This window comes from Glycine max, chromosome 13, assembly GCF_000004515.6.
Source record: "Glycine max cultivar Williams 82 chromosome 13, Glycine_max_v4.0, whole genome shotgun sequence".
Classification (NCBI taxonomy): Eukaryota; Viridiplantae; Streptophyta; class Magnoliopsida; order Fabales; family Fabaceae; genus Glycine; species Glycine max.
In genome coordinates this window covers 28,629,221-28,651,682 of record NC_038249.2, presented here as the reverse complement: position 1 = coordinate 28,651,682, position 22,462 = coordinate 28,629,221, and the positions used below count along the sequence as shown (strand labels likewise).

Sequence of the window (22,462 nt, the reverse complement as noted above, 5' to 3'; positions counted from 1 at the left end):
TTGTCTTTTTATAAATTTTTTTAGTCTTTATAAAATATATTTATTTTTTTCGTCTATTAGACACCTTAAATAGTGTTTTGAATAGTAAAAAAAATATTTTAAACAATGAAAAAATATCATTTAAAATATTTTAAAGAAAAAAAATAAAATAAACATATTTTGTAAGGACTTAAACGAAATAAATAAGTTTGTGAAGATAAAAATGAAAAAATAATAATTTACAAAGACGAAAAAAGTATTTTAACATTTTTATTTAAATTTTTCTTTCAAATATTTAACACAACATTCATAACTTGAGATTTTTGTTAAATTGAAATAATCCCACAAAAATTAATCCACTGATACCATGATTGTGAACTCTGTGAAGAGTTCTTCACATTGTATGGTAATTGGTAATTATCTTGTCCATCCCGCACTTACTAAAGTTGCAATATAATGTCATGCATGAACAGATTTACTTGTGTGTATGTAGCAATAAACCTTTCTAGCTAAATGATGCTTATATGCAAAACTTGGCTTGGGAAATATGCATTAAGGGATAAATTATGGGTAAAGTTCCCTGAGAGGTAAATACCGATGTGGAGATTTTACCTCTCATGGAACTTGCTAAAAATTCCTCAAATTGCTGGAAGAGGGTAGTAAATTCTGTTGGGAAAAAATCTCACAATCTTTGCAATGGCAATTAGGAGATGGCAGCAGCATTTGCTTCTGGACAGATGATTGGATAGGTGATGGTGGGACATGAATTACGCATGATTTGAAACCTCTGAATAAAGATCAAAAACGAATTCAGAAGCGTATTAAAGGGGTTGATTTTTTTTTTTTACATAATTATTTAATAAATAAAAAGTTTTAAAAAAATATTTATTATTAATTTTATGTGCAAAACTATATATATATATTATAATCTACTACTAAAAATGGGCATTTTCAACAGACTCTGCTCTTTTGTTTGGGCCATTGTAGGCCCAGAGAGGAGTAGAGCCTTTCTTTGGAAGACAACACACACACAAAGCCATATATTTTATGGGCCTCGTTTAACATGTCCCAAAATTAAGCAAAAATGTTCCCTTTCGCTTTTGATTAATTTTATCTTTATCAGGATGGAAATTGGAACCTGGAAAATTTGACACAAGAGAGCCTCTGGAGAGTTATTGATGTACATTCCCCCTTCTACCCTGGGTGCTTTCATAATATGATTAACTCATTGTGAATTTCTGGTTAACTCATTAATTAATTGCTGCTATATTTTTTTTAACTGTTTTTTAATTAATATTCTATTCTTATGTTTCTGGTAAACAGGCATAAGGACAAGCAGAATGAGGTCTTTAGGGAACCATATAGATCAATGTTACATGAATTGCAAAAAATTCAGGTTGTAATATTTTCTCCTCGAAATTCTTTACTTGGGTATTGGGTTTTGTTTTCTTACACCACTTGTTTATATATGCTTTATTCTGCTACAAATTTAGGAAAGCAACAACTCTTTTGTTCTGCTAACGATGTCAAGTTGTGAACACGACATGTGACTAAGAGGGTAAAATTATTGATTTTACAATGTGTTATTATTTTATGATGGTAAATTATTAACTCATAATTCTGGCTCATTTGATTTTAATTTCTTGCAGCATAACAATCTGGCCAATTTATTTATCAGCTCTTTGTCTGATTTATCCTCTGCACAAAATGCTTATATCACGTTGTAGACTACTCCTGTGTCTTTGCAAAGTGATACTAATGATTTCTGATGGTAAACTTATTATGTGATCAACCTAGACCCTTTGATTCCAGTTTCGTGCTGCAAAATATTCTAGCCTATTGATTTTATCTACTATTTCTCTGATTAATCTTATACGTGCTATGTATTATGTTCAGTAACATCAATTGCAAATGGGTTTATTCCACAGAAGTGGAGAGGAAAACCTTGTTAAAGTGTTAAGTTGTTCTAATTCTGGACTGGATCATAATGTTGAGTTTTGGGATTTAGCAATCTGTCTATGTCCAAATATAAATTGGTTGCCCCTTTTGATGATGTTGCCTGATGTATACAATTAGATAGTTTTGGTTTATTTCTGTGTTAATATTTTTTTGGTTCTGGTTGTTAGGTCGAAGAAGAAATGCTTATGCGAAAGCTTCATGAAGTTTGTGTCAGCTCATGGTCACACTAAAATAGGTACATTTATCTGTTTTATCTCATTTACCAACCTATGGGAGATGTGTTTTTTAGTAGGAACACTAAATATTAATTGCAGGAGCTGAACACTCCAATAATTAAGGAAGTCAATTCAGCACATGAGGAACAGTAGGGACATACTTCTGTTTAATTCACTCATAGATTCGTGCTTTATGCCCAAACATTGGGTGGGGGAAAGATGAAATAGATCCTTTTTCTGTTTACATTTGTGCAACATTTGTTTTGCCACTTTTCTTTTGCAACATTTGAATGTAAGTTATATCGAAAAATATGTTTTGAATCCTTTTATTTTATAAAATTCATATATTTTACCATCTGAACATTTTAATTTTTGAAATTTTAAAAATAAATATTTTTAGTCCCTTGGAACAATCTTTATTAACACTATTTTCTTACATGGTATCTGTGTGAAAGATTAAAAATACTATTTTTTTAAAAAACTTAAGACTAAAATATTCATTAAAAAAATTATAAAATATAACAACTAAAAACATTTTTTCTATGATAAAAGCCCCCACCCTAGTCGAATGTAAATTATAAAATTTTCTACTTCAATATATTTAATATAAAAAAAGTTGGGACTTTTGTTTGGGTCCGGGGGCGATTGGTTTTCCAACATATTTGTTTAGCCTTTACAAAAAAAGAACCGCACGATTTAAAACAACACGCATCCAACGGCTATTATAACTTTCTCAAAGTGGGTTGTTTTAGGATAGGAAGTGTAATGCGTCCAGTTATGCATACTATGCTTTTGTGTCCAACTTTGGGACAAACTTAAAAATTTGGCCTCATATCGAAGCAAGAAGCTTCCACAATGCAAAACGTGGGTATAATGTTCCACATTTTTTTTATATTAAATGACTTGAGCTTACACATGGTTCTATATATTTGGTGGTTATACTATAAAGCACACATATTTGCATTTGCCATAGATATTGTATCGGATATGCATTCAATACTCAATACCCAGATACTTGGATACTCTAGGGATGATTCATGTTTTTGTTTTAGTATAAATTGGAGGTATATGAAGCTTTTATTTAATTCTCAACTAGTTTTCCTCTTTTGAGTTTGGTCCATTTTGAATGAAGTAATATTTCTAATTACAATTCTGTCCCTAAATTTGAAGACTGAACCCCAAATTTCATTTGAAAGACGTAAGTTCTGAACTACTTGTATCAACTACTAAGGTTTGAAAAATAAGACTGGGACTATTTTTTGTTCTTCATATCAGAGTGATATTTATTAAGACGATAACTTATGATTTCTATTTTATTTTTCATCATGTCTAAAATGTAAACACGCCATGACGCCATAATGGTTATTCCTCCCATGGAAATTCCCTATTCACATAGGGACTATGAGTAATTTTTATATGGAGAAATCCTTTGTGAGTGTATCTTGCAGGGAATCTTGGCCTATCCCTTGAAATCCGAAGCATGTCGCTGCTATTGAAAAAAAAAAGACTCTTTAATATATATATATATATATATATATATATATATATGAGTTTAGATTAAAATAAAAATATTTAAATATATTTTTCATATTTATAATATATTTCCTTTTCAATTTACTATCTAATTTTTTTTATTTTACTTTACGTTTTTTAAATTTTGCTTTTGATACCTATTTTTAATCTTAGTATGTTAAAACTGGATTAATTTATCAAACATCACTTAAACAATATCAGATAAAAAAATTAAATTTCAAAAAAATCAGATAACAATAAATTAAAAAAATATTAGTATCACAAATATCATCAACATATTTAAACGAAACAAAAAATATATAAAGAAAAACTCCCTCTGACAAGTTTCTTCAGCATATTTGGATTTTTTATATATAAATAATCAAATTTGTTCAAGAAGTTTTTTTTTTTACCCATCAAGAATACCCAAAAACCATGCACCTTACACCAAAGTCTACAACTCAATCAGATATTCTTTCAAAATCTGAATCAAATAAAACCAGAAAATAACAAGCAAGGAACTTTATCACTACTTTACTGTTCGCCAGGCAATGTCTTAATAATGATATCCGAATCACCAGGATCAATAATGCTATTATGCTAAGGCAGCACACTCTGTAATATTTGCCGCATGCAGTGCCCAAGTCCACATTTGTAATGATGAACTCCAACCTTTGCCAACATAGCATAGTATTCAATCTCTGATTTCCTCAAAGGGGTGCAGTTGTTAGCAATGATAATTAATTTCCCTTTGGAGCTCCTAAGGGATTTGAGAACGGTCTTATAACCGAGGGTGTATGTATTTGCCACACTTCATGACAAGAAGGAGCCTCTTGTTGATGCTCTCATGGGTCTTCTTGGCGGCAACCATTGTTGAGAAGAGGAGAAACCCTAGAGGGAAGAGATGACGGTGAATGGAAATATGAGACACTAATAAAATTAATCTTTTAAGAATTAATAAATTTAAATTTAATCATTAAACATATAAAAAAGTATGACAAATTAATCATGTAGACATAATTTTCTTTCACCGCTACAAATAACGGAACACTATTTGATTCAACCCTTTTTCTAATCAAAAGGATGAAGATCTAATTGGTTCATTAATTTATTTATTTTTTATCAGTTTAGTTAAAGATTCTTCAAAATAGTTTTATTAGCATTAGTTTTTAGGGCTCATTTTAAGTAAAAAAATATAGAAAAGAACATATGTTCTTGTGAAAATACAAAGTGTAATGAATAGATATTGTCATATACTACATTACTTAACAGAAATCGTTAATCATGAGTTATTGACTAATGCGCGTGTAAACTCTAATTTTCTTTTTTCAGGAATATAACATTCAATTATTTATCTGAAAAGAGGTATCCTTGAGTTGTCTGTTATGAGCATTTGCTTAGCTCGGGTGAAGTTACTTCTTCTATACTATTTGAGATCAAAAGAAGTCAAATGAGAACAGACGAACAAAATAAGGAGAAGTATAATTTGAGCAATGTATAATAAGTACACAAAAGTAACAAGACAAAAGGAAGTCTTAATGTTGCAATAATATACTTAAAGCAAAAAAAGAAAAGTTGTAAACACAAATACTAACATATTTGGTTTGGTGCTCCCGAGTCCACTAATAACGCATAAGTGTGTACTTTTTGCTTTAAGTTGATCTATGTTCCAGAACATAAATAAAAAATATTTATTTTTGCATATTGAGAGATTCTAGACAGGAATTGTTACAAAATGTGAATCTTAAACTTAAATCCGAACACATTAATAATTATGAAAGCAGCTTAGTTCAATTGATTAAACAAGATAATAACTAAGTGTTATAAATTCTTTAATTTGATGCTGTGTTTAATTCCTATATATAAAAAAAAATAGATGCATGCACAACAAATAAAACAACTAAACATTTAAGCTAATCCAACATCAATTATATTTTTTTAATTTCTTCAATGAATAGTCATTAACATAGAAAATTGAATAAAAAATGAAAGAGGATTTAGGAATCAATAGGGCAGAAGGAGAAAGTGATCAACGAATGAGGAAGGACTTGTAGGCATAGGAGATGAGGACGTTGAGATCAAAGGTAAAAGGACAATAAACAATGTCAACAATGGCAAGAATTTTACAGTAAAACTTAAAGTTCTTCTAAAAATTCAGCGTGCAATCATGTTAGTACTGTACTAGTCAGAAGAAAGGTTATCTCAAGAACAACTTTATGAGCTTGTTTAATAGTATCATCTAATTATTATATCTATCCTTCGAATTTCAAAGGATTGATTTTCTCACTAGAAATAACTATTTATCTTGTCATCAAATTGGGCATGCTAGCATCTTCTTGTAGAAACACTAAGGAGCCAATCCTAACGTCATTCCAGCTATTTTATTTGCTTTAATTTTTTACTCCTCTTTTGCATATGGATCCCTCCTACGGGGTTGAAAATTGAAATATTCAAAACCTCTATAATTTTAAATGAGTTTTCGCCTACCATATTGGCATAGTTCAATTTAAATTAATATATAGTTAGCTCCTCTCGGTATGCTTTTCTATCAGGCAATAAGCCTTTCAAAGACTTTATATTTTGGGTTGATAGTATTTTTCCTAAATGATTGAGTACTAATTCGGAAAGCCTTATTTATAATATTCAATGTTCTGACTTTTATATTCTTACATTAATGGTAGATGTTGACAAAGTTAATTGCTAATGACCTACAACATGTCCAACAAGTTTTCTAGTTTATCCACTAACATTATTTTTTATCCTTACTCCATAGACTTGAAATTTCAATATATAAATGTAGTGTATGAAACGTACGACCATGTGCAGCAATAAAGAACTTTACGTTTTCATAATGCGTGCGAACTTGTCAATTCTTTGGAATCAATATTGTGGTAAAACGTGTTTTTGTGGCTACATGTAGCACTGTCGAAACATAAATGGACTCTTTTTCGATTATTAGAGCACCTCGATATTTTGCTAAATGTTGCACTTAGACACTGTGATGTGGTCCCTTCCTTTTTCTTCCCATCATTTTACAGCATTTGTAGTCTTTTAGCCTTTTATTTTAATACAAAAAAATTAGGGGAATTGGATTCACCACTCACTTTCACTTTTTTCTTGCCAGCAAATGTAGCTTAGGATTCTGGAATTGGGAATTAAGCATCAACTTCAATATGTCTGACTTGTAGAAAAGCAAAGGTATTTGAAAAGAATGTCCTCAAACTCTTAGCACCCCACCTCAATGGCATTGATGATTTAATCAAACTTGGAATTCGAACTTCAGAAATTTTTGTCCTCTCTAACAGTCGTTAACTGTCATTTTTTTCTTCATTAGTATTTTTATAGGTAATATTAGGTTGCATAAAAATAGTCAACTGTTTCAAAATTGAATTTTCTTTTTGTTGGACAAGTAATCAAAAGTGTTTAGAGTTGTTATAATTTGTCAGAAATAAGTTCTATATATATAGCACTTCCACATTTTCATTGTATCTTTAATCAAATCAATCAATTATAGTATGAGTTGTTTTTATTGTACTCTTTTGTTCTTTGAGATCTATGATCTCCGGCCACATCAATCAGGTGCTTTATGTATCTCTCCTCACTTTTCTAATACAAAGAACAAAAATTAGAAGGGAATTATTTTGCACATCAACACCCCAAATGGAACTCTAGAAGAGATATCTTACTAACGGAATTTGATCCTTCATATGGTTATCAAATTATTGAAGGTAAGAAATAGTCAATTATTTCATCTTAAAGATGAAGAAGAAGGACAAGAAGGAGAGATAGGGATTGTTAGGTAATAATGATTATAAGAAAAATATTTCTAATACTGTTGTAATACTAGGAAAGTGAATGCTAATAGCATTAACATTTTGGCATATAAAAACAAATTCGGACCTTCTCCTCTGCAAGACCTTAACTTGGAAGGATCAACCAAGACATTTGTCTAATCTGTTCTTTATGAATCTTAATTTGGAAAAAAATTAAATTTATACCCCAATTCATAACCTTTTTCATCCTTAACAGACAAAACCGGATATAGCTTTGTTTACAAACTTTAGCAACTAAATTATCATCTACATATCATAGAGGAGGGTGGGGACAATAAATTCTAAGAATCTTTAACTGCCACCGTACCAAATAAGTTTTTACAAGGCTGAACAACCTGTGATATGTATGTATGTTTTCAGCATGCTAGTGGGACATAAGGGGTAAATGTGAAATTACAAGTTATTATTAAATAATTAATCATTTGATGCCTACACTTATCCACACCTTGCAAATCAAATTTTTATACCTACAAATTTTTTTATATTTTACTAGTTCTTATATGATTTTACACTGTTTTGAAAACTTAATTTATGATAGATATACAAGAAATATTCTTGTTTAAGTTAAGAAGGATCATTATGAATAATAAAATTTTCTCTGTGAGTATACCAACATCATTAGACATTAAAATATGAAAAAATTGGTTGTATATAAATTAAAATAACAGAAGATTTAAGTCTAAAGAATAAAACATGAAGGTGAGATAAGTATAAAGACCAAAAAGATTAACTAAACCTAAAAAAAAATCTTATTACTATGAGAATGGATTAACTTGATGTTGGAGATAAGAAAATCAAATAAAAATATGATATGGTTAGTTAGACACTTTCCTTTCCGGAATTAATTGCATAAGGAGAGTTGTTACCATTAATGAAAAAGTGGATGAAAATATGAGTCGTCCCAAACAAGGCACTAGGAGGGTGTATTTTGCTTTGCTTTGCCGTAGTCAGAATCATCATGTCATGGGCGCAGCCTGAGAGTCAATGCCAAATATTAAACTCTTTTTGACGCTTTCTGTTTTTCTCTGTCATAACATAACAACAACAGCCCCACTCATGTTTGTCTAAAATTCTTACTATCACCAATGCAACCTTACCATTTGGAACCCCTTTTATTCAATCCCACCTTCTTTTGTAGGCGCGTGTTTAAGTTCCACCACTTTTTATTTTCTATTTCTTACTATTTCACTTTTTTTTCTTTCTCGATAGTACTACTCGATGAGTGTGATTCTGTCTCAGCTTGATTTAATATCTCAACCTCAATTTTTATCTATTTTAATTATTATAACTATGAGATATTTTCTGAGAAAATAAGTTAAAATTTTATTAAAGATAAAAATAAGTCTTAGACATTTATTTTCCTCAATAATTTTTTGTAATACAAAGTTTTAAATCTAATTATTAAGCCATGCTATATTATGTTATTGAATATGTATGTCAGATTTTAAATAAAATGTATGTATGTTAGATTTTAAACAAATTGAACTTTCATAAATACACGATCTTAGAGTCAATATTAATATTTTTATTTTAAAAAAGTATATTATATGCTGTAATAAGATTAATTGATAAAATATCAAATATTTTAAAATCATATAAAATTTCATAAATTTTATCTACTTACTCAAAACTCTTGAACCAATAGTTAAATTTAATGTTTATAAAAAGTTATTTAGTAAAATAAGTTACATAAACACACCAAGTCAATCAATCCATCAAAATTCTAATTTTCCCATCTCTATAAAGACACATGTTCTCTTTGCATGTTTTTCTCTCAATAATCATGTTTCTCAAACTCAGGCTTATGCATATGACTTATGACTCATATAACGCATACTCGTACTTCGTTGCATGGTTCCCATGATATGTCATGGTTAAAAGACAATACCAGCAGTACTTCATTGTCTTTACCTTTCTATTTGAACCAAATCTCAACCCACTTAATATTGTATCAAATTCATAGAGATATTAATATTTTAACCGACTGATGTTTTTTTTTTTAAAATAAAAGCTTGGCATGCACATATGCATAAAAAAAAACTACCAAGATCCCAACTTTGTTTTTTTTTATCACTAATCTCAACTATGTTGATATATATATATATATATATATTGTCTGGACCACCTATGATGATACCTGCGGCAACAACAAACCAATATCTATATAACCTAAGAAAACATGTCACTCCCCATACCTCAAGAAGCTTGCACAATGAGAAAGAGAGGGACTAAAGAATAGCTTCCACCAATAACATCAATAAAACTGAGACTTTTTGCTCCTAAATACCAAGAACTAACTAGTTTTACTGTATTAGTGACAAAGAAATGAAAAGGTGAAAAAAAGTGTTTTTGTGTGTGTGTAGATGAAGGAAAAGAAAGAGAGGTGAGAAAGTTTTCATTTTTAATATCAATGAATGCATTCTTATACATTATTAATGATAGTTTAATTAACATTAATTGGAAATGTTTGTTATAATATCCTTTTGTATCTCAATTTGTGATTAATTTTTGTGCATGACATGCCACAATAATGTGTTTCTTATCCGTAGTATATTTTAAATTTTGCTTTTTTGCTATTAATTCATATAATTGTCAATTAATTAGGATAATAAATGTAAATTAAAAATTGAATGCTTATTTGTAATGATGACTCACCAAGTACTAGTTAAGGAGAAAACATTTAGTCCTAAAATAAATAAATAAATAAATAATTATCATTTAATTAATTGTATTGTATTTTTAGGAAAAATTAAGAAAATTCCATTTTTTTAACAGAAGAAAAATAAAAATTAATTATGAATTGTTATAGATACATAAATAAAACCTTATACATATTTTTTTATCTAAAAATATGATGTTTATAGGTTAAAATAGCTTTTTCTTATTTTACTAACAATTGAAAGTATTTTGGTCATTTTGCATATGAATTCCAAAAATATTTAAAAAGTACAATTATATTTTAACATTCTAAGCTTAAATTTTTTGCTAAATTTATAATTTAGTCTGTTGAATTTGATTCCTTAATTATTAAAAGTTGAATTTCGTCCCTTGTAATTTTCAAAATTGATACAATGTTGTCCTTTCCATATATTCAATTGGAAGAAACAACGTTAACTTTTCTTTTTGTATATGTGGCAAAATAAAAAAAATGCCATCTAGGAAACCTTTGTTAAAAAATTAAATGGGATGGTGTTAACAAAAAGGAAAATATTGTATCAGTTTTGAAATTAAGAGATTAAATTGAATTTTTTAATAATAAAGAGACTAAAATAAACTAAATATAAATATATAGAGGAACCAATTGAATTAGTAATTTAGAATATTTTCTGTTGACTCGATTGTTTTTATTATTTTGACCCAATACCGTGTTTTAGGATGTTCTAGGTATTTTTCCATCATTCCGAATAAATTATTAAAAGTTACAACTGAGTAACATTCAATGTTTTTGAGTCGAACTATGTCTCTCATAATTTTGAGTTCACATTCAGTTGTTCATAAATAGTTAAGCACCTTTAATAAAAATAAAAATAGAGGCATTACATTCAGTTTTCACACCTTACCATCAAAAGATTCTTAAAAGCCCATTATTATTAAACCAAATAATATGTTGTCACCAATATTTATAATTAATCACTTAATTACAAAGTGGATTGTAATAAAATTTTAAAGCTCAATAAAATGTTCTTATATGTAAGGTTTAAGCTAAAATTTTGCGTTTGGAAAGTTATGAGAAGTAGATTGTAATAAACCTTGATTACACAAGTATTCTACTTTCCATAACCTGTTAAGGCTTAAGCATACACTAATATTCTTTCAGAAAGCCTTTGCAAATTGTACACTAACTTCAAAGCTTCTAAACAAACACTAACTCTTATAGTAATTAACTTAAGAGACACAACAAAGATCTTCATTGATTATCTCTTAAGAAACACCTTTTTTTCCCTCAAAGACACATGATTCCATGCTCTTTTAACACTTAAAAAAAGTGGATGTACCATACTCGATCTACAGAGCTCACACACACTCCGTAAGTTAATACAATTGAAATAGACAAATTTTGGAGTAGTTTTCTAAGAAAGGATATTCTTTAAAAGGTGGATGGTGGATATTGAATTTCGAAAGCACTGATATTGCTTGAATGATGTTATAATGTGTTATACTTTTTTTTCCTTGTTGACTTTGTATAGCAAGTAGCCTTCATAAAGTGTTATAATTTACAAATTAGCCTTCTGATAAATGTTAGAAAGTTAGTTGAATTTTTTTGAATGTATATTGAGTTGCCATTTTCGTCATACCCGAGTTTTTTTTATTAGTTTAAAAGATGTTTTAATCACTTTTACTTATTGTTAAGGAATATGTTTAAACTTAAACATTATAGTGTATTAATCTCTAAATGGGTTCAAAAGCAAAGATCATGTTAAATTATTCCAACAATGGTCTTACTTGGATTAGAATAGTAATGTGATATTTAAATGTCATAGGGAAAATAATATGTGAAATTTGTTTATATATGCTACAAAGCACTTTCATGACAACAAGAAAAAAAATATAAACTATTTGAAAAATAATATTGATACATGTTTAATTAATAAATATTTTTTAATATTATCATCATTCAATTTTGTGTTATTACATTTAATAAAGTTGACTTAAGTAGCAATTACATGCATGATGTATTGACCTTAATGTATATAGAAGAAAAAAAATTCATTGTTAGATATAGTATATATAGCATTTTACATGTTATTTCATTAAAAATAATTTTTTATTTTAAGAAGTAAAGAAATCTAATTAGAGTATTTGCCATTCAGTTTAAATACTTCACTGTAAGAATGTTTTAATAGAATTATGAATGATCCAATGTATATTTCTAATGGTTTTTATTGTTAAAGAATTATTATTATGCATTTTTTTCAGTTTCTCAATATCTAAAAATCATGTGAGATTTTAACTAATTTGACTTGAGTTGAATTGGATAAATTCATCTAATGGAGTAGAAAATCTTGAACACCTATGTTTTAATTTACAATATTCTAGTCAATAGTTTATTTGAGGGAAATCAAACTATATAAATTTTGAATCAAATAAGCATTTTATTATTAAGCTTTTAAAGAAAGGATTCAGCAAATAAAAAATTTATGCATTTAGATTTTAAAAAATAATTAATTCTTTTATTGAATTGATATGAGGATGCACACTTAAATTTTTTTTGTCTCCATTTACATATGAAAAGGATACAGTTGTTATGTATATGTACAGTTAGTTATTTAGTTATGATATTTATACTTATGTATCCCTTCATTTTAAATTTTATCATTACTGTATTTTTTTTATCATATCATACAATCTTATAATATTTATATTTTATTATTTTTTCTCTCTCCCATTATGGGACTAATAAGGGGTGTCCATTTATCGTTTTCCTTAACAAATATTATTGTCATTATTACCCAAATAAAATATACAAATCCTCACATCATATTAGCTTTTTTTAAAAAATAAAAAATATATAGGAGAGGAGTGTTATAAATAGGATCGTAACACTTTTTACATGATTGGCTGAAATTTGTTTAATAAATTTTATATTTAAGTAAAGAGAGAAAATTATTAAATGATAAGTGAGATTCATAAAATTAATAATTCTCAATAAATTTTAATTAATCATAAAATAAGTGTTGAAAAAAGAATGTCAGTAACATTTTCACTTCATATAACAAGTGTTAAAAACACTATTGTGAGCATTTTTCTTACTAAGAAAACCAAAATCATATTTTAACACGGTAACAAATTATTCATGTGCATGAAATAAATGAATCTCCCCCATCTGATCCCCCCACATTAACAAATCAAGAGAAATTTATCATTTTCTTAGTCCAAATAATTCATTATGACAATTAATAATTTAACTCAAAAGAAAATGGAGTAAGAAAGTAGTACATTACAAGCAAACCAAAATCACATTTTAACACAGTGAATAAATTAGTCATGTGCATAAAATGAACGAATCTGCCGCATTTATTATTTTGCAGAATCCAAATTCTCCATTACAACAATTAATATTTTCACTTAAAAAGAAAATACAGTCAACAGCGTGTGTGCATGTAAATGCTAATTTTTTTTAGTTATAGTAAAAAATCCCAAACATTAAAAATTACATCCCCAATTCTTTATGTTCATTTGACTAGGACTCATTAACACATCAAATCAAATTAAATTCAAGAGAAGAAAAAAACATTAAATATCATTAACTGAACATGGAGTTATATGGCAAGAGAAAAAAATAAAATTAAATGTCATGAAACAAATTTAAAACTTGCTTAGTTGGTCACTTGGTCCACACTGCTTAAATAGCGCGTAGGCAGTGCCCTATTGCTCTCACTCTCAGAGAAACCAAAGAAAAAAAAGGGCCCTACGAATACATTTCTTACCAAAGCAAAACCAAAAAAGTTTTACAGAGAGAGAGAGAGAGTGAGAGAGAGAAGTTTCTCTTTCTCTTCTTTCTCCTTTTTCTTCTTTCCTTTTCCCTCATTTTCGTTTCTTTGTTAATTTCTTCTCAGTCAACCATGGACTCTCCGAGGTACCACCAAGAGCACCACCACTACCACCACCATCACCGTGTGAACCTTCTTCCTTCGCCGCGCCACAGTTTGAGTTCTTCAAACAGCAGCACTAGCAGCACCAGCAGCAACAACAATGGACTCCACCACTCCCAATTACTGCCACCTCTGACTCCTACCACCGTGTCTGTTCCTCCATCTCCTACATCACCCTACCCTCCGAAATCCGTGACCAGATCCGAATCCGGCAACCCGTACCCGACAACCTTCGTCCAAGCCGACACCAACTCCTTCAAACAAGTCGTTCAAATGTTAACCGGATCCACCCAAACCGCAAAACAAGCCTCAGCTTCGGCCTCCCCCAAACCTAACTCGGAACCTAGCAAACCCCACAGCCACATCCCACCCATTAGAAAACAAACCGGCTTCAAACTCTTGGAGCGGAGGAACAACTCGCTCAAGAATCTCAACATCAACCCTCTCATCGGAACCTCGGGTTTCATCCGCGGCAGCGATAACAACATAAAAAACGTCGTCGTTTCGTCGTTCTCGCCGTCGTCGCGAAAACCCGAGGTTCTCTCCCCGAGCATCCTCGACTTCCCAGCGCTCGTTCTCAGCCCTGTTACTCCCCTCATACCCGACCCATTCAACCGATCCCGTTTCCTTAACGAAAACGGCACCGTTTTAATGGACGCCATCGAAGCTGCAGCTGAAGAGAAAGCCATCAAGGAGAAAGGGTTCTTCTTGCACCCTTCTCCGGCCTCCACTCCCCGTGACGAAAAGCCTCGCCTTTTGCCCCTCTTCCCCACCGACGCGTCCCCAGGTTCTGCTTCTTCTAATTCCTCCTCTTAAATTTTCAAACAGCTAAATAATAATAATAATAATTATTATTATTATTATTAATTACTTCCTTCCTTTTCCCTTGTCCTTATTTAGATTTTCTTGTAAGATTCTTATATATGTTTTTATGGCATTCATGAGGAGGAAAAAAAATGAGAGAAATAGAGGAGATAAACTTGTAATTGCTTATTCTGAGAATGGAACAAGAATCTTGCTTCAATTGTATCTAGTAAATTTTTGCTTTTTTTTCTTCAATTTTTTTTTTTATGTTTGCTTTGTTTAATGCTAATTAAGAGAGGGAGCGGAACTGCGGAAGAGTGGAAGTTTAATTTGACCGTTTTTTTTATGCTGCTCTAAATGCTAATTATTGAGTTCGTGGAGTTTTAATTAAACTTTGGGTATCAATAATAAATTCGTCAATTATTAGGAGCCATGCCGATGAGGGCATTGAGAATTTAATGAGAGTAAAAGTTTTTTACTACTATCAACCGTAAATTTCGGTTCTTCGTTTTGGACTTTTGGTCTTTGTTTTATTTCAAAAAAATAATAAATTAAAAATTAAATGTGGTTCCTGCAAGGTCGCTGCGTATATCAGAGGATTTTAATTTACTCCACTTCGTTTGGCACACTGTCAAACCTTTCAATTAATGCCGAATTTGAATTATGTGATCGAATTCAGTTGCTTCCGCTTGAGGGCAATGCAATGATAATAATGATTATTGTAATGAAACGTTATACCTAAGTGCAGTCCTTGCAGAGAGAGAAATTAAAATGTGTAATTTGTAATGTGTAATGTGTTGGTTTACTACATGGGATGGCAAAACAAAAGCAGTGTTGTTGGGCTAGCTGTCAAAGAAAGAGTAGAAGAATGGGTAAGGAATCTTGACCCTTTTTGTTGTCTTTCCGAGTGAGGGGAAGGTGCCAACAAGAGATGCAGGCATTCAGGGCATTCTATGTGGGTTTTTCTTTCTTTCTTTCTTTCTTTCTTGTGTTGTGTGTGTAGATCAAATAGAACGCATCCACCGGTTTTATCATGCTGTGTACTTTATGCCTCTCTTTTCCCAAAGCCCCGCAGGCTAACACCACACCAATGACAAGGTAGATCCACACAACATGTGTTTCCCTTGTCAAACGTTGAAAATAAAAAATAAAAAAAAACACCCTTGTGTAATTATTAAGGTTGTCTTGCCTTCTTATTAGCTTTCTTTTGGGACTAAATTTGATACTACAGTGTTTCTTATTGCTATTTAATTAAAATGGGTACTTTATATGCAACCGAAATTGTGGATCAACTTACACATGATTATTTCAGTTTTATTATTAGTAGTTTTAAGTTCAACTTCTAGGTATTCAATCATGTTAAGAAGTTTGTGGCCCATTGTAGTTTTTTCTGCTTGAACAAGATTATCTTCAGTGGATCTTGAGGATATTTGTGGTCTCTTCAAAGAAATGGGTACTTTATATTAATTTTAATTATCAAGATGAATGATGGTTTGATTGAATGATAACACTAAAGCTGAACTGAAGTTTTGTTCTTAATTGGAGTTTGGATTACACTTGGTAATGTGATGATTGATATCGTTTTCATGAACCGTGAAATTGTCGCAACAATGTTGTGTAAGGAGTAGAAGTCAAACTAGCTTGTTAGTGGGTTTAGGTTAGAGCAATAAATTGGATTTTCGTTCAAGGAGTGAACTGTGAACAGAAAAAGTACACGATGTGTGAGCCATTGAAGTTTTTTTTTTTTTTTTTCCTTTTCTTTTCTTGTGTTGTTGTTCCTTTGTAGTAGGGACCTCGTTTTCTTTTGAGTCACAGGGGTGTTGAATGAAAGCTTTGAACATCCGTAAAAAGCAATGATGTTGCAAAGACAGTTAGTTCCTCTATCTCTGATTTCAGAATTTTTAATTATCCTTTTTGACTCGAAGGAGACCACAACTGTTGTGAGTGAATGAATGGGGGCATGGGAAAATGAAAGGCTAAGTGGGACTTGTGATGATGAAAGGAAAGAAAATGGGAAAGCCAAAAAACATGGTGCTAATAAGATAGATGACCCTCTTATGTGTTGGTTTGTTTGATTGTGTGGGCTAATATAATTTTTGAGGACTATATGGAAAAAAATAAAAAATAAAACCTCTTTGGTTGGTGGTGGCATTTATTGGGAATTTGAAACTCAACATGTGCACTGCTCTGAAACACTAGTGGCGTTTTGCTATCCCATTATCAACTTCGCTATCCTTTTTTGAGAAAGATATTAAGACAACATGCCTCATGTGGCGTGTTTTCATTTGAACCATTATTAGATAATAACCCCTTTCAAAGTCCACACAGATCTTATTTATTTTATGATGAAGAAGAAAATTCAAGCATGGTATATTTGACTGTCACTGATACCTTCAAATTCGTAAGAGCCACAAGTACTAATCCGTAAGCTTTATGTGTGTTCTTGAATTTTATTTTATTTTGGTTTGGTTACTCGACTATGTTTTGTTATCATTGGTCGGCAATGCTATCCTTTTGAAAAGATACACGTAATCATTATTATTTTCTTCTATTTAATCTTGTCTCAGGTTCGTGATAAAATGAAAGGTGTTTTTGTTTAAAGGCATTAGTTAAAGAATTAGTGAATAAAAAGATTTTATTATGATTGAGAGATTAATAAAAATTATAATAGAAATGCATTAATGTTAATTTTTGTTTTTTTAATTAGTGTCCTTAAATAAATAAAAAATACCAATTTATGTGGAGATGGAATGATGGATGATGGTTGACAAAAAAACTTGAATAGTTGAATACGTTAATGCTTGAATACTGATAGAGGTGAAATAGAATCAAACGAAGCAAAATATGTACTAAAGGATAATTTCTCCCTATTAATAGGAGAAAAATAGGTGACGATGAAATAAAAAAATAGTCAAGCTTTTCTTTTTTTAGTCTCACTTTTTTTAAGCATGATATTAAGTAGTGTTTTAAAACATGACTTATTCATATAATATTTTTAAAATCTATCCATTCATGTATTTTTTTTTTTAAATTAACCCACTCGTGTATATTTGCCGCAGAAGATTTTCCACTTTTCTGATGCACCAGGATGGACGAACAATAAGGAAAGGGACAAGACATAGCTTAATGTACGATAAATGCAAGGAATGAAATGAACACGCTCTTTTTTTATATATTTTTCTTCTTGAATGATGTAAGATTGTAAGTACTAAGTAGCGGCTAGATTTTCCTTGCAATTATAATGAGAAATGGTAGTGGTGATCAGATTAAATTTTATGCATATGCATTTTATAATCAAGAAGAAATCTATATAGAACCAAGACCTACCATGATATATGAATATTTTTTGAAAAGAAAAACAAAATAAAATATAGGTTATACACTTTATTAATCTATAGGAATAAAAAACATATATTAAAGGATTTATAACAATTTATACATATTGTTAAATCAAATGACTTAAATCTCAATTATTATCCATTTCAAATTAGCTTTCTGTAAACTATTCTATCTCAACTTTCAAAATGCTTAATTTATCCTATTTGCTACTAAACTGTGTAGAGGAGTAGCCGCAAGTTTTGACGTTGCATTGAATATATATGTGGGATACGAGAAAACAACACGGGTCTCACGTGCCGCAATTTTCACTACACTGCAGTTCCACTTGCATTGGTTCATGTCTGAGTTCCCATACTATAATTTCCCAGCAATTTGGCATATTGAGCGAAAGATTAGGTTTTCCCTCCATGAATTAACATACCTTTCCTGTTGCAACTTGGATTAGATTCAGAGAACAAGCCTTTGCTGCCATGAATTTATTTGAAAATGATTTCGTGTACTTCTGTTCTTATTATAGCAATTTATGTATATACTCCACGTGATCTTATGTAAACAAAGTTTCATGGAATACCCGCGCGTATAAACAAGTTTCCATGAAACTACCCACCACGTGATGCATAGGGTACGTATATGAATGATGAAGAATGTTAGGTGATATATAATTAAGCATGCAACATTAACAAATTAAATGGAATCGTTCCAAATCACTTTTTTTAAAGTTGGATTTATTAAATATCACTACTATTTTAACTTCTACATTGCGCATATGATATATGTTTATTTTTCTACAATTAAATTTTATACTAAATAAATATATTTTAATATATATCATATTATAATTAAAATTTATAATAAATATTTTTTTCGTATAAATCATAATTTTTATTTATAGCAAATGATTTAAATCATTATATGAAGTTATTTTAACTATTGACAATTCTTTTAAAAAATAATTTAAATTAGTGGCAGTGTAAAGACTTTTTTTTTAAACTAACATCTACAATCATCAAATATGATTAGCTTATTAAATTTTTATAGTAATTACTTAAAAATAACTCAAAGATAAACTTTAATTAGTTGATAACCTAAAAATGTTTACATTGATAGTCATGTGAGTTAAACTATTTAAAAAACAATTAAATTCAACTTTTAAAAAAGAACAGATTAAAATGGATGGGCAGTTAAGAAGATCTAGTATAAAAAATAAAAAAATAAAAAGATAATTTGAAATGGTTGATATATGAGAGAATTTTATTTTTCTAGTTGTGGGAGAGTGTGTGAATTATTGCATGAAAGAGAAAAAAATATCAAGAATGTCTATTTAAGAGTGTGAGTTTCACCCTTATGTATTTTAATTTATAATATAGGAATAAATTTTAAATTCATGAATTTTCAGCTTATAAAAAAACATGTGAATTTTTCCACTAATTGTTTATGAGAAGAGTTTAATGACTATGTATAAAAAGATTTTACATTATCAATTAAATTTATCATAACAGTATTTACAATTAGATGACAATGAAAATTATAATTGGCCTTAATTATTTGTACATTTTAGCTAGCCCGATCATATCACGCTATTTTACAAATAAAAATTAACCTAAACTCACAGTCTAAACAGAACGAGTTTCCTCACTCCTTCGTGCGTTGATTTTTTCTTCCTATTCCCAACTCAGATACATACTCCATTCTAATTTCTCATGTTTCGCAAAGGGGCCTCATCGCTGCTATTGTTCTTAGCGATCGTGTTGGTTTCTGTTCTACCTATGATAGGGTTTTTCTCAACTGGAATTTTCATACCTTTTTGTTGTCAATTGGGAACATTCTTTTGGTCTGAAATTGTGTTGCTTGCACTTGATAGTGAGTGGAAAGAATATCAAAGAACACAAGCGACAACCTTACCCCCTGTTATATGCTTTTGTGTGGATAAAACCACTGAATCCCAAAGTAATTGTTCTATTTGCATGGAAGAATTTGAGAATGGAGATTTAATTAATCCAACCATATATTTGGAGAGTGTCCATGAATTTCATTGGTCTAGCATTAATTTTTGGCTACCTTTTGGAAAAACTACTTATCCAAATTATCGTAAGGAATTGTCAATTTTTGGTTACTTTGTGGACAAACTACTTGTCCAAAATGTGGATTTGAATGATTTTGTAAAAATTTATTTATGTTGTATATATCAGGTTTGTGTAAGATTGATTCAGAAGCAAAAGCTAAGAAAGTTACTGTGTGGTGATCGATTGACATTAATTTGTCAAGGAAAGGATTGTCGAAAGAAGAAGAAGATTTTATTTCATTTGTCACACAAAATACAAGAATATGATATACTACTTATATTAGAATAGAGTGACTATTCACATAATTGCTTATTCAAGAATACTCAATACTCATATAATTGTTTATTCAAAACTTTGTAACTTATAACTTTACAACTTTCATCTTCCACAATTTAAGGCTCATAAAACTTGTTATTATTATTTTTCTAATTAATATGTAAGAAGGATTTCGGGGAGGAACATGATGAACCCTATAAATCTATAATTAATGTTGTTCCGCGGCATGTACGTGAAATCTCAATGAATAGCAAGATGCTTGGAACTTGGGTAGGAGAACACAGGCTTTTGATAGAGTGCTTAACTATGGTAACCAAGAGGATTATTTCAAGAATGAAGACTGCATGTGCATACTGTTTTTGTATTAACAATTATAGCAGGTGTGGATAAAATTTGCAATTAATTAAAATACTAGCTTCTACTAGCTAGTTATTTCTGGCTACATTTTGGTGATTTAATCTTAATTATTTGAATTTGTTCTCTTGCAGGCTACTTTTTGTTTTGTTTTTCTTTTGTAGTACTTCAGGTCGTTACTATATGTAAATATTAACTATAGGGTTCACGGGGCTGGTACCAATGGTATATAGACTAGGAATTTTTATCCTTGTATTGCAGGGGATGATCTGTTTGTAATTCGGATATGCATAAGTCATGCCATGTTGATATATCTTTTGAGTACTTTTGTTTTTCAATCAATAAATGTTATTTTGTTAAAAATGTTTGTTGAAAAATTTGAACCCGTAATTTTTTCTTTTTTTCTTCATTTTTTTCATCCTTCTTTAACCATTAAACTAACATTATATTTCCTTGAGTACTTCTGTTACGCCTCTTTAGAAATAGTTGATTTCTTTGCTGATAAAAAAAAAAATGGCTTTAGCTGCCGTTTATACCTATTTCATGCATGCCGTAAGCTATTAGGTTCTAATTTTGTACTTTGGCTTTTCTCCATTTTGTAATTTCGAAGGGTGTCCTCTTTGTATTCCACGATCTGTCTGTAATTGACAGATATTACGTTGTATGTTTGGTGTTATTATGGTCACATCTTGTGGCTTTACTAATACTCTTCTTAATATATTTTCGCTTTATTTAAAAAAATGAAAGCTTCCTTCTAAGGTAAAAGATGCGAAAAGTGTTAAACGTTACTAGTACCAATTAATAATGTTTCGTAAAACGACTTATAAAAAATTGAAAATTTGTTATATTGTATATTAATTAATATACGTATTCATTCTTTAACTTTCTTTTTTCCTTCTCAGTCATGATTGGTTATTGAACGTATTTTGTGCAAAAACTTCCCAGTCAATCGTATAGCTGATGATATGCACTAACTAAATACAGTTTACACACGTGTTAAGCTGTTAGCTTTAGTCAAATTGAATTAATTAGGACTGTTATAAGATTATCACCAAAAAATTAGGACTATTATAAGATGCTTTAAGTAAGAAATGTGCTCAATTATGCCAACAAAAAACATTTTTTAAGTGCTTTTGGATTAAGGCAGTCTTCAAAATAATAATGTACTTATGGATAGTATTGGAGCCGAGAAAGGTATATATCAAATTGAAAACAAAGAGAAGAATATGAATATGATTATATGCATAAGTACTGATAAACTATTTGAAAAGGAAATAATGATTACTTGTATATTTGAGAAGATGATTATGGTATTGTCTGCAGAAACAATGAAAACTTAACATCAGCTAGAAGACATTAATCATTTGCCTTCCGTTCTTGACAAATACAAATTATGTGTTTATTTTAAAAATAAAAATGTAACGCGACAAGCTTTAACAATTAACGTGAAATTTCATCATTCTCCAGTACTTCTGCGCATCTTTCTAATTTTTTAATTTATTAGATATTTTTCTATAGGCTCCATATATATTTGA

The 22,462-nt window shown here is 29.8% G+C and overlaps 1 protein-coding gene, 1 long non-coding RNA gene and 1 pseudogene across 2 annotated transcripts; 2 read left to right on the top strand and 1 right to left on the bottom strand.

Annotated features, from left to right (window-relative positions):
* The first annotated feature begins 1,483 nt into the window (after positions 1 to 1,483).
* LOC106795697 (uncharacterized) lies at positions 1,484 to 2,415 on the top strand. Its single transcript, XR_005887884.1, has 4 exons — positions 1,484 to 1,537; positions 1,629 to 1,750; positions 2,106 to 2,173; positions 2,253 to 2,415. It is a non-coding gene; the product is annotated as an uncharacterized lncRNA (long non-coding RNA).
* A 1,784-nt stretch (positions 2,416 to 4,199) lies between these two features.
* LOC100776944 (60S ribosomal protein L30-like) lies at positions 4,200 to 4,536 on the bottom strand (annotated as a pseudogene).
* A 9,334-nt stretch (positions 4,537 to 13,870) lies between these two features.
* On the top strand, positions 13,871 to 15,150 carry LOC100776411 (VQ motif-containing protein 4). The gene has a single exon (XM_003542693.5). It carries the CDS (start codon positions 14,062 to 14,064, stop codon positions 14,905 to 14,907), a length of 846 nt encoding a protein of 281 aa, XP_003542741.1. The 5' UTR covers positions 13,871 to 14,061; the 3' UTR covers positions 14,908 to 15,150.
* The last annotated feature ends 7,312 nt before the right edge of the window (positions 15,151 to 22,462 follow it).

What these genes read in the sequence shown, in the direction of transcription:
- LOC100776411 (XM_003542693.5), top strand. Translation starts at nt 14,062, where the DNA reads ATGGACTCTCCGAGGTACCACCAAGAGCACCACCACTACCACCACCAT.